This window comes from Amia ocellicauda, chromosome 21, assembly GCF_036373705.1.
Source record: "Amia ocellicauda isolate fAmiCal2 chromosome 21, fAmiCal2.hap1, whole genome shotgun sequence".
NCBI lineage: Eukaryota > Metazoa > Chordata > Actinopteri > Amiiformes > Amiidae > Amia > Amia ocellicauda.
The window spans coordinates 4899208-4912185 of record NC_089870.1 but is presented as its reverse complement, the minus strand read 5'-3'; the positions used below and the strand labels follow the sequence as shown (position 1 = coordinate 4912185).

The 12978-nt window shown below is 41.6% G+C and overlaps 1 protein-coding gene across 8 annotated transcripts in view; it reads left to right on the top strand.

Moving 5' to 3' along the window:
• The window catches only part of LOC136717248 (pleckstrin homology domain-containing family G member 3), an 89836-nt gene that overhangs the window by 50005 nt on the left and 26853 nt on the right, over window positions 1-12978 (top strand). For all 8 annotated transcript variants that reach the window (XM_066694769.1, XM_066694767.1, XM_066694770.1 and 5 more), the window contains one exon: window positions 4805-5328. In XM_066694769.1, the coding sequence (XP_066550866.1) occupies window positions 4805-5328 (524 nt within the window). The remainder of the gene's footprint in view (window positions 1-4804; window positions 5329-12978) is intronic.

Genomic DNA, 12978 nt, shown 5'->3' with positions numbered 1-12978 from the left:
GTACTTGGTGGCAAAACCCTTGTTGGCAATCACAGAGGTCAGACGTTTCTTGTAGTTGGCCACCAAGTTTGCACACATCTCAGGAGGGATTTTGTCCCACTCCTCTTTGCAGATCCTCTCCAAGTCATTAAGGTTTCGAGGCTGACGTTTGGCAACTCGAACCTTCAGCTCCCTCCACAGATTTTCTATGGGATTAAGGTCTGGAGACTGGCTAGGCCACTCCAGGACCTTAATGTGCTGCTTCTTGAGCCACTCCTTTGTTGCCTTGGCTGTGTGTTTTGGGTCATTGTCATGCTGGAATACCCATCCACGACCCATTTTCAATGCCCTGGCTGAGGGAAGGAGGTTCTCACCCAAGATTTGATGGTACATGGCCCCGTCCATCGTCCCTTTGATGCGGTGCAGTTGTCCTGTCCCCTTAGCAGAAAAACACCCCCAAAGCATAATGTTTCCACCTCCATGTTTGACGGTGGGGATGGTGTTCTTGGGGTCATAGGCAGCATTCCTCCTCCTCCAAACACGGCGAGTTGAGTTGATGCCAAAGAGCTTGATTTTGGTCTCATCTGACCACAACACTTTCACCCAGTTCTCCTCTGAATCATTCAGATGTTCATTGGCAAACTTCAGACGGGCCTGTACATGTGCTTTCTTGAGCAGGGGGACCTTGCGGGCACTGCAGGATTTCAGTCCTTCACGGCGTAGTGTGTTACCAATTGTTTTCTTGGTGACTATGGTCCCAGCTGCCTTGAGATCATTAACAAGATCCTCCCGTGTAGTTCTGGGCTGATTCCTCACCGTTCTCATGATCATTGAAACTCCAAGAGGTGAGATCTTGCATGGAGCCCCAGACTGAGGAGACTGACAGTTATTTTGTGTTTCTTCCATTTGCGAAAAATCGCACCAACTGTTGTCACCTTCTCACCAAGCTGCTTGGCGATGGTCTTGTAGCCCATTCCAGCCTTGTGTAGGTCTACAATCTTGCCCCTGACATCCCTGGACAGCTCTTTGGTCTTGGCAATGGTGGAGAGTTTGGAATCTGATTGATTGATTTGCTTCTGTGGACAGGTGTCTTATATACAGGTAACGAGCTGAGATTAGGAGCACTCCCTTTAAGAGAGTGCTCCTAATCTCAGCTCGTTACCTGTATAAAAGACACCTGGGAGCCAGAAATCTTGCTGATTGATAGAGGATCAAATACTTATTTCCCTCATTAACATGCAAATCAATATATAACTTTTTTGAAATGCGTTTTTCTGGATTTGTTTGTTGTTATTCTGTCTCTCACTGTTAAAATACACCTACCATTAAAATTATAGACTGGTCATTTCTTTGTCAGTGGGCAAACGTACAAAATCAGCAGGGGATCAAATACTTTTTTCCCTCACTGTATATGGTCCTTATATTTAGTGAAACTGGTTTTGGACAAAAACGGGGTTCGGCCTTTAGAATTGGAGGTTAATCCTAGTGATTTTACTGCTGCATTACCAACAGAAACTGTAATATCTCCATTCCCAATGTGAGAGGCTTCTTTGTAAATAGTATTAAGCCGAGGAACAGCTACATTTAACAGTACAGCTGAATTCATCAGAGGACCAGCTGTAAGAAAAATTTGGAATAGACTCAAACGGGGAAATTAAACCAAAGAATGTATCGAATAAAGATTAAAGGAGCCTGGCATTTTTATTTTTTGTCATAAAAACTAAATTAAAAACAGTAGTTCTTTTATTATAACTTTTATACCACCATTTTGTTTGTTCTTTTTTTCCATCATAACCAGGGGAAGCATCTTTTTCATTTTCATTTTCCCTTTCATGTTTGTATGTTCGTTGTATCATCAATTTGTGACTTTGAACCAATGGCAAAACACTTGTCTGTTTAGCCCAGAAATGAGGCCTAAACCTGCATGTTGAATGCTTTCCTCATTTGATTTTTCAGTTGGTAACTCTGCAATTTAAAGCTGAATGAATAATTTCGAAGAACTTTGTTAAGAATCACAGAAAAAAAAAAAAATGCTCATGGGAGTTGCCCAGACTTGTTTTATTTGTAGATTTCTTCTTCTTCGTCTTCATATTGTATGTTTGGGAAATGGTATAAGTACCCCAGCTGGAAGAAAACCAACCAACCAACCAACCAACCAACCAACCAACCAACCAACCAACCAACCAACCAACCATCCATCCATCCATTCTCAAAACCGCTTATCCTGGTGAGAGTCGCTGGGAAGCCAGAGCCGATCCCATCAGGCATAGGGTGCAAGGCAGGAATACACCCAGGATGGGATGCCAGTCTATCACTGGGCAACACACAGACACACACACAGGGCAATTTAGAGGGACCAATCGACCTAACAAACGTCTTTGGACGGTGGGAGGAAACCGAAGTGCCTGGAGAAAACCCACGCAGACAGGGGGAGAACTCCACACACACACAAACTCAACACAGACAGGAAGAAAACCTATCTTCAAATTTAAATGACCTCTGATGGGCAACAAAGTTCTTTGCTGCTTTTGGAGATATGATGTCACACCAGACCTCAGTGCACCACACACAAAACTGACACAGACTGAATCACAGGGCTGGAGCACCAAACCAGCTGCATTTTAATAACCTTCTCGGCTGGAGGTGTGTTTCCAGAACACTGGGAAGACTGTACCTACAGTAAGAGAAATTGACTGTGTGATCACACAGAATGGAAAACAAATAGGACAGAAGTATGAGTAGTTTGGTTGACACGCTTTCGGTTGAAAACGTACCACCATCAATCCACAGCCATGTCTCATTTAAAGAACAGACCTGCCCCACAGCCTACACACACAGCATGGACATATACAGTGAGGGAAAAAAGTATTTGATCCCCTACTGATTTTGTACGTTTGCCCACTGACAAAGAAATGATCAGTCTACAATTTTAATGGTAGGTGTATTTTAACAGTGAGAGACAGAATAACAACAAAAAAATCCAGAAAAACGCATTTAAAAAAAGTTATAATTTGATTTGCATGTTAATGAGGGAAATAAGTATTTGACCCCTTCGACTTAGTACTTGGTGGCAGAACCCTTGTTGGCAATCACAGAGGTCAGATGTTTCTTGTATTTGGCCACCAGGTTTGCACACATCTCAGGAGGGATTTTGTCCCACTCCTCTTTGCAGATCCTCTCCAAGTCATTAAGGTTTCGAGGCTGACGTTTGGCAACTCAAACCTTCAGCTCCCTCCACAGATTTTCTATGGGATTAAGGTCTGGAGACTGGCTAGGCCACTCCAGGACCTTAATGTGCTGCTTCTTGAGCCACTCCTTTGTTGCCTTGGCTGTGTGTTTTGGGTCATTGTCATGCTGGAATACCCATCCACGACCCATTTTCAATGCCCTGGCATGAGTGAAGGAGGTTCTCACCCAAGATTTGATGGTACATGGCCCCGTCCATCGTCCCTTTGATGCGGTGCAGTTGTCCTGTCCCCTTAGCAGAAAAACACCCCCAAAGCATAATGTTTCCACCTCCATGTTTGACGGTGGGGATGGTGTTCTTGGGGTCATTCCTCCTCCTCCAAACACGGCGAGTTGAGTTGATGCCAAAGAGCTCGATTTTGGTCTCATCTGACCACAACACTTTCACCCAGTTCTCCTCTGAATCATTCAGATGTTCATTGGCAAACTTCAGACAGGCCTGTACATGTGCTTTCTTGAGCAGGGGGACCTTGCGGGCGCTGCAGGATTTCAGTCCTTCACGGCGTAGTGTGTTACCAATTGTTTTCTTGGTGACTATGGTCCCAGCTGCCTTGAGATCATTAACAAGATCCTCCCGTGTAGTTCTGGGCTGATTCCTCACCGTTCTCATGATCATTGAAACTCCACGAGGTGAGATCTTGCATGGAGCCCCAGACCGAGGGAGACTGACAGTTATTTTGTGTTTCTTCCATTTGCGAAAAATCGCACCAACTGTTGTCACCTTCTCACCAAGCTGCTTGGCGATGGTCTTGTAGCCCATTCCAGCCTTGTGTAGGTCTACAATCTTGTCCCTGAGATCCTTGGACAGCTCTTTGGTCTTGGCCATGGTGGAGAGTTTGGAATCTGATTGATTGATTGCTTCTGTGGACAGGTGTCTTATATACAGGTAACGAGCTGAGATTAGGAGCACTCCCTTTAAGAGAGTGCTCCTAATCTCAGCTCGTTACCTGTATAAAAGACACCTGGGAGCCAGAAATCTTGCTGATTGATAGGGGATCAAATACTTATTTCCCTCATTAACATGCAAATCAATTTATAACTTTTTTTGAAATGCGTTTTTCTGGATTTTGTTGTTGTTATTCTTTCTCTCACTGTTAAAATACACCTACCATTAAAATTAGACTGATCATTTCTTTGTCAGTGGGCAAACGTACAAAATCAGCAGGGGATCAAATACTTTTTTCCCTCACTGTACTATCTTATGGCCATCTTTATTTGAAACCTGTACATTGTCTAGTTGCCTTCCCTAAATTATCTAGCCTATATCTTTTTTAATTTATGATGTGAATGCAGTTTACCCCAGGTCTCGTCTTGCGTTCTTCACTCTTCCTGCTGTCTAATATGTGTTATTTCTCAAACTCAGGTTGCAATTATAGGAATAATAGCTAGCTTGCACCATTTTAAAACCATTGTTTTATGTGGGTTAATAACTTGGCTAAATCCTAAAAAACAAAACAAAAAAAAAACACATTTTTAAGCTGCCCCACTCCCCCCATCCCTTATTATCCCTCTTCCTAGACTGTCTTTTGTGGATTTGTGTGGTCATTTTTAACAGGTTCTTCTCTCTTTGTTCCTTCAGAATCCCCTCGGTTGTCCACGGCCTCCTCCATCAGCAGCAATGAGAGGATGTCCACGGCCACGGTGTCGGAGTGCTCCACCTCTGTCAGCGCCGACTTCTCCGACACCGACCGCCCAGTGAGCCTGGTGTCCACCCTGTCCTCAGGCTCCTCCCGGGACGGCCACAGTCTGTACGGGAGTACGGCTGCGCTGACCGCCACTGCCCCCGTCTCCCACCTATCTGAGCCCCAACACGGTGCCGGGGAGGACATCGATCTGGAGCTGAGCCCCACGGGGTCCCCAAAGGAACAGCACAGAGCCCTGACGCACACAGAGCAAGCCCAAACAGAGGAGGTCCACGTGCGATTGAGCCACCCCCTCAATAACAACAACAACACTGCCAACAGGGCCGGCCAGGGCCCCCTCTCGCCCTTTGCTGCCAAAGCCATGGCGCCCAACCCCAAGCTCAGCTACGTGGACCGTGTTGTCATGGAGATCATCGAGACGGAGCGCATGTACGTGCGTGACCTGAGGAGCATCGTTGAGGTGAGAACCTGCTGGGGGGATACTTTAGACTGTAGTACACTTCTATAATTGCGAATCTGTCGTTTACTAATAATAATATACAAGGTTAGATCCCAAGAGAAAAAGGTGATTTTCACTTTAATATGGAGAGTTTAGACCTCTGACCTCTAAAGCCAACACTAGTTCAACCACACATCTTTATCTCATTAAAATCCTTTGTTTAGGTCTGTTAGTTCACAAATTGGGTTGAAAGGAACAAGTGAGTTAAACCCAATCGGCCATTTCAGTGATGTGACGGCGTCTCACTTTGTAAGGAATGCTAGCAGTGGCTCACATGCTGCTTGCATTTTAAGGGAGCACTAATTAAATAATAATTATTATTGTTTTACACCTCACAGAACAAGGAATTCTCCATTTGTTCTCGGGGAAGGGCAATGAGTTTCGATAGGTATATAAAATGACATCCAGATGAACTTCAAATATGTTACTGACGTCTAACTCCGTGCAAGGAACAGCTTTTATCCGTCACATACTTTGTAAAATGCAGCCCTTTATATAGTAGATAAGCTTTCCGCACAATTAAACCGATAACTCTTTATCATGCAGAGACGCACAAGAATTCGGAGTGCAACAAGATTTTGTCATTGTGCATTTTTTCCATATAGTGTGACTCGGAGTTATGTCTGACACGGCACCAGTTTGGAAGCTAACTCCTTTAGCTGACGGATCAGTTCAGTGTAGGAGGATTAGGAGGTCTGTTCTCTGGCTGTGTGTACGCCAGTGTTGTTTTGTGCTTGTGTTATGAGCACAACAGATTGTTTCCTCAAGTCCCCGCTGACTGAGTACATATAGACGCACCATGGAAAAGCAGTCCCTAGCTGGAGCGAAGGAAATTCATAACAACGATCACTCGTAATGATAAAAACATATCCTCTCACATGATTTAGAAAGTCCTCTGGAACTACAACAACACAATCTATTATTAACTCTTTTTAAGCCCTACCATCCTCCTCAAATAATCCCATTAACTGGTTCTGTGACTTTCAGTTGCAGTGGGTTGGGAGTCGAGGGACACTGTTTAGTCGACTGGGGGACTTGATGGGAGGTTTTTGGAAGCACTGTTTTGAATGTCAGTGTCCTCTGTTTTTCTAATTTTAAGTTTGTTTGCTGCCTTTGTTCAAGTCAGAAATAGACCTCTGTGTTAAGAGCTCAACTTAAATGAACTATAGAGCATTGTTTTGTAATTGAATCAAATTCTTAGTTGAGTTTTCTTCCCTCATGTATTACTGTGACTGACTGCTTCCTTTCTGGTCCTTTCATCTTAGCAGCAAGAAGAAACAAAAAAAAATATCTAAATCTTCTAACAGGCCTATAAAAACTTTTATGGGGTGAGTCACTCCTTGTCAAACTAAGTCATGCATGGTAATTCAAATGTTAACATACGATGCTCTACATCCACCCAACAGTACAAGGGTAACGGCATCACTGTAATATAACTGACAGAGCTAAATTAAGTCAATTAACCATCACTGTGCATCTGCATAGAGTGTGTTGATTTAAGTTACCGTAAAACTTTCAATACTCGCCGAGTCTCAAATAACAGCCGGTGTCCAATAGGTGATTTGCATAATCATGTAAACAATATCCGGTCTCTAATAAACGCCGGGTTACGCGTCTCTTGTTTTCAGTATCTCTTGTGTTTTTATTAATGTATTTCTCACTAACTATATGTATTGCTGTTAATTGCAGTGATTGAACTAGCTGTTAATTGCGACATAATGCATTAATGCATTATGTTGATGGTTTGGTGTAAAGCGTAATTCCACAGTTTTGTTGAATAGTTCTTGCTTATTTAGTGAGAGTTCACAGTGTATCAAATCTTAGACTGCTAACAGAATTACTGGTGTTTTGCTTTCAATCCAGTGTATAGTTTACCATACATTGAATGTGATTTGTTTGCATCTTTGGAAAGCAAATTATGAAAAAATTATAATTACAAAAATAAATCAATAAAAGCCTGGCATATTAGCCTACTTCTGTGTTTCCAGGCTCTTCTAACCCTGCATGAGTTTGTGATGTCTTTTCCTTATGAACGTTTAATACAATTGCCGGGGTTTCTTGCAGTTATTTGGAATAAATGGCGGGGGCGTTTATTTGAAGTTTTAGGATAATCTGTAGGCCGAGCAATGAATAAAGGAATGGGCGAAGGCTTGGGCCTGTAAGTGATAAACCCTACCATTACATGAGATTTAAATGATTAAAACGTTCTTCGTGTCTATCTGACAGAAGTAGCCATTCCCTGGAGGTTTTGACTTTTATCCCCCACATGCCAGGTGTGGCCGTTTGTTAGAATAGTTGTGAACTTGGTAGCAAATACCCTCAAGTTCCCTGAAGCTACTTTCCACAGCTCTACCCGTCATCCATCTGCTTCTATCAAACAAACCCATGACAACCCACTGCAATGACATACAAGATTTTAATAACTGTGCCTTTTGGGGCATTGCAGGACTTTAGAAACCCTGATGAAAGCCATGACTCCTTTCCAGCACTGGAGGTACTGTGGCCTATAAGGTGAACATACCTTGAAAATGAAGATTCAACTGCACAGTACTTTGCTACTACCTCAATTGCTCTCGAGCAAGTTGCTTTGTTATTACAGGTTTGCTGTATAATCCCCTGTGGGTTTGCAGACATCCAAGATTTTTCCAAGAGGAACTATATTATTCTAGATTTTTTGGCAGGAGTGGGACTCTGTTTTGGCACAATAGTTTAAGAGGGGAATACATTATGCTCTCCCTACCTTTACTCACACCGCATTGAACACACATTATTGTTTAATTATGGAAAAAAAGCAGAATAATCAAATCTGCCACATGTTTTTGTTACAGTTGAAATATCTAAAAACCTTCCTTTGTGTGGAAACCTCCACTAAATGGGCAATGTAAGCAGTTGCAGTTTATTCTATCTTTACACTTCCAGCTGAAGAATGCATTTGAGTTACAGTTAAAGTGTTTAGGTCAACCAAATTAACATGGGTATGGGATTATTCATCACTCCAAAGTGAAAATTAAATACTTAGGTTTGTTTTCTCATGGCCAAAATTCCAGCATATTTTAGACATGATGCTACAAAAGATCCTTTATATCTTCTTGGAGTTTATCTACCTTAACCATAATTACCCATGTGTTCTCTGCCCGTTTTTCACAATGTGTTTTTAAGCTGAAAAAAATATAGAAAGAAACCTGTTGAACTGAAAAGAGGTCGTCATTCCTCTTTATTAGTGACCAGATAAATGACTATGGTAATCTTATTTCCATTATCTGAAAGTGAAAATATATTATTTGGATTTTTTTCCAGGTAGAGATTTATAAAGAACTATGTATGAATTACCTTTTTTTTTTTTTTTATATTAGTAGTAATAGTAGTAGTATAGATACATTATTCTTTGTATAGGTATTCTAAATATTAAAGGGTTTTGATTTAACACACAACCTATAGTATTTCTTTCTATAGTTGTAATTGTTTTGTACACTTTTATAGCATATAGGATTATTAATTATTTTAACGTTTTCTTTGCACTTTAAGTTGCTTTTTAATAGGCCAAAGAGCCATCTTAGTCTTGTGAAGTGAAAGATATTCACTGAGATAAACCTACAGGCCTCCACTCCATCTATTGCGTCAAACTCCTGGAAACAGTGCGCCTGCATTTGCCAGACATGGTTTGTTTGGGGCGTTGTTTGTTACCAGCTGCATATTAAAAACAAAACTGCTGTATAGGATGCTATCAAAGGCCTTCTCCACAACCTCATGAAAGTGTATTTTCATCGATTGCCACACAGCAGCCGAGAGAGGGGGAAGAAAAAACATAACTAAACTTGATGTGGCAACAAATCAAAGAGCAGACGGACTTTCTGTGCTGGTTGCGAAAGGGTAGACCTTCAAACAGCTTCAAACGATAAGCCTGGACGCTTTCTGCTGTGGCTCCTGCCAGAGCCAAGTGTAACATGCAGTGATCGCCTTCATCTGAATCACCTGTTGTCCTTCAGATGTAATTTTACCCACACCTTTGTGGCAGTTTTATTATTATATATATCATACATCATATATATATATATATATATATATATATATATATATATATATATATATATATATATATATATATAATCACCTGATAGTAAATAGGATGGTGTAAGCTCGATTCTTGTGCTCGTGACCCTGTGTAAACTTTGTAATGTCTATATTTCTGTCTGTTATACTTTTTTGTAGGATGTGATAGAAACAGAATAACAAAACAGAGCATCTCTTCAATTTAATCTATATTTTGCTCTGTTCCAGTGTAAAGTGTAAATTTTGGTGCTGGCTCAATGCCAGTGTTGTGGTAATGTAACATGCATGTATGTGGCAAAGAGCACCATTCCATAATAAAAATGCTGGCTTTAAATTCTGCTCCTTTTCTCTTTCATAAATATGCCTCACACAATTTTCCTTTTACCCATAGCTGAAAACAAAGGCTATGCTTTGTGGTTTGTTTGTTTAAAAACAAAACAAAAATGCATCCTTTGTTTGTCTATCTTGTTTATCCTGTTTATCACTGTTCTCACTTATCTCTTTCAACAGAAAAGCAGGGGACTGTTGTTGACATAACATTTGTTTACCTGGCTAAGAGAGTAGCTAGTTTTGCATTCTGCATTCTCCTGCATTTATTGAGTAAATAAAGCATGGTTATAAAACCAAAAGCCCCATGAAAACTGCAGCAGCATTGCAGGGCGTTGGCTTGCAGTTAATCTGAATAATGAATATTGCGTTGTCACAGTAACCGCCTTTGTGGTACTCTCTTTTGCCTCAGGAGACAGGCGAGGTCTTCTAGACTTTGCTCCACCTGAACTTGAGTTATTTGAATGAAATAGACATAAGAAGTCTGTCACAATTTATTCCATTTCTTCAGCTGTTGCAGGATGTAACATCTTCCGTGTTGTGGCTCTCCAGGGCCACACGGTGCTAATATCCGAACAGGTGTTTCACAGAGTTCTTCATTCTCGCATTTTCAAGGAGTGATTAAAATAGAATGCATGCTGATTAAGGCATGCAGTGAATTGACACCTCATATTGATGCAGTTCAATGGTTATGGATTGTTTTGAGCCTACTTTTCTGGTTTAATTTGTAGTTTTAAAGACAGCACATGTCAAATGAACATCCACGCCCCTCACATACAATAGAACAAAACCTTTGGGATTCTAGGTCCTGAAGGGGTCAGATAGATGGAAAATGGGACAGTTTTTATTATTTTCTTAGAGTGAATGCATTCTTGTACAACCAAGTGTTTGGTGTCAGTCCAGTGCATCGCTGACAGTTTAATCACTCCTTGAACAAAAGGCACACAGAAATGTTACTATTGATGTTTGAAAAGCTACAGGATCTCGAGTCTGATTAAAAGGCGACCTGATCGTATTGCTTTAAACCCCTTCCTCATTAAAGATTCTATTTACCTTTATTTTATTTAGTTTGCACCCTATGAGGCAGACCAAGGTTTGAACCAAATAAAATATGGTCAAAGTGGGGCAATTTGAGAAGCCAAAGGAGAGCTTTTACATTCAGCACTGTTGGCTTTGGCCACTTTGTGCATTTCCTTTAAAAAACATGCCACTCTGTATTAAGGTACAGCAGCACCTGTTTGCTTATGTATCTGGAAGCGGGCACTCGTGATATGGTTTGTGCAAAATGACACTACTGTTTATTACAGGAAGAGTAGACCAAAACCTCTATTGACTAGTTTCTTATTAACCACTAGTGTCAATAATGAAACACAACAAGACCCATTGTGGTGCATTGTGCATGCTGTTTAAAATGGGAGTTTGTCAATAAGGCTCATTGCTTTCTGTATGTTTTGAGGGAGTATCTCCCACACAATAGTGCTCAGTGATAATTCAGACCACAGCTTCACTGATAACATTTGAGCCACATACAACCCTGCTCTGGGAGAAAGTATGTTTCAATAAACATGTCATTTTGTAGAGTTTCTATTTAAAAGCTTTTTTCAGGTGTGTAAAAGGAACCATTACAGTGAAAACTGTGTGTGTATGTGTATATATGTATATATGTATATGTGTGTATGTATGTATATATATATAAATGTAACGCACACCGATCAGCCATAACATTATGACCACTGACAGGTGAAGTGAATAACACTGATAATCTCGTTATCATGGCACCTGTTGGTGGGTGGGATATATTAGGCAGCAAGTGAACATTTTGTCCTCAAAGTTGATGTGTTAGAAGTAGGAAAAATGGGCAAGCGTAAGGATCTGAGCGATTTTGACAAGGGCCAAATTTTGATGGCTAGACGACTGGGTCAGAGCATCTCCAAAACTGCAGCTCTTGTGGGGTGTTCCCGGTCTGCAGTGGTCAGTACCTATCAAAAGTGGTCCCAGGAAGGAAAAGCGGTGAACCGGCGACAGGGTCATGGGTGGCCAAGGCTCATTGATGCATGTGGGGAGCGAAGGCTGGCCCATGTGGTCCGATCCAACAGACGAGCTACTGTAGCTCAAATTGCAAGTTAATGCTGGTTCTGATAGACAGATGTCAGAACACACAGTGCATCGCAGTTTGTTGCGTATGGGGCTGCGTAGCCGCAGACCAGTCAGGGTGCCCATGCTGACCCCTGTCCACTACTGAAAGCACCTGCAATGGGCATGTGAGCATCAGAACTAGACCACAGAGCAATGGAAGAAGGTGGCCTGGTCTGATGAATCACGAGTTCAAGGTGTTGACTTGGCCTCCAAATTCCCCAGATCTCAATCCAATCGACCATCTGTGGGATGTGCTGGCTAAACAAGTCCGATCTATGGATGCCCCACCTCGCAACTTACAGGACTTAAAAGATCTGCTGCTAATGTCTTGGTGCCAGATACCACAGCACAGCTTCAGAGATCTAGTGGAGTCCATGCCTCGATGGGTCAGGGCTGTTTTGGCGGCAAAAGGGGGACCTACACAATATTAGGCAGGTGGTCATAATGTTATGGCTGATCAGTGTATATATGTATATATCACACACACACGCACACACATGTATATAATATGACTCCATACCTCCACCTTGTTTTAGCATGAGCGTTTCCCAGACCATTTACACTGTGGATGTGTTTAAAGTTTTTTTTGCATTAACGTTTGGCAGCCACGCTGTTTTGTGTTTAACACATGCCTGTAAACGTGTATCATACAAAAGTTGTATTTGAAGTAGCAAATAATAAAGAACAAAAGCTTATTTTGAGACTGAATTCTGTCTTCCTGAGACTGAGATATGGATAAGTGGTTCAGTTCCTGAATAAAGCACAAGCTGTCACGACAAGAGGAAGACATCAGTTGCTATTTTAGTCCACCTTCAGTATCTTCTCCCTGGAGGCTGTGTGGCTGAGGTGGGTTAATTGTGTTTTGGTTGACTGCTGTTCCTGACTAAAGCCTCCTGTCGGACAGGTGGTCATTAGACTTACATTTCTGTGAATGCCGTAGATCTGGTTTCATTGACAGCGTTTCCTATGTTAAGATATTTGCTTAAATATCTATTTTAATGACTTTAACATGTGAACAAGTTAGTTACAATTTTACTGGCTTGACAGAAGGTCTTTCTGACTGTTTCCTTTGGGCACGTTGATGTATTGGCTTTGCTC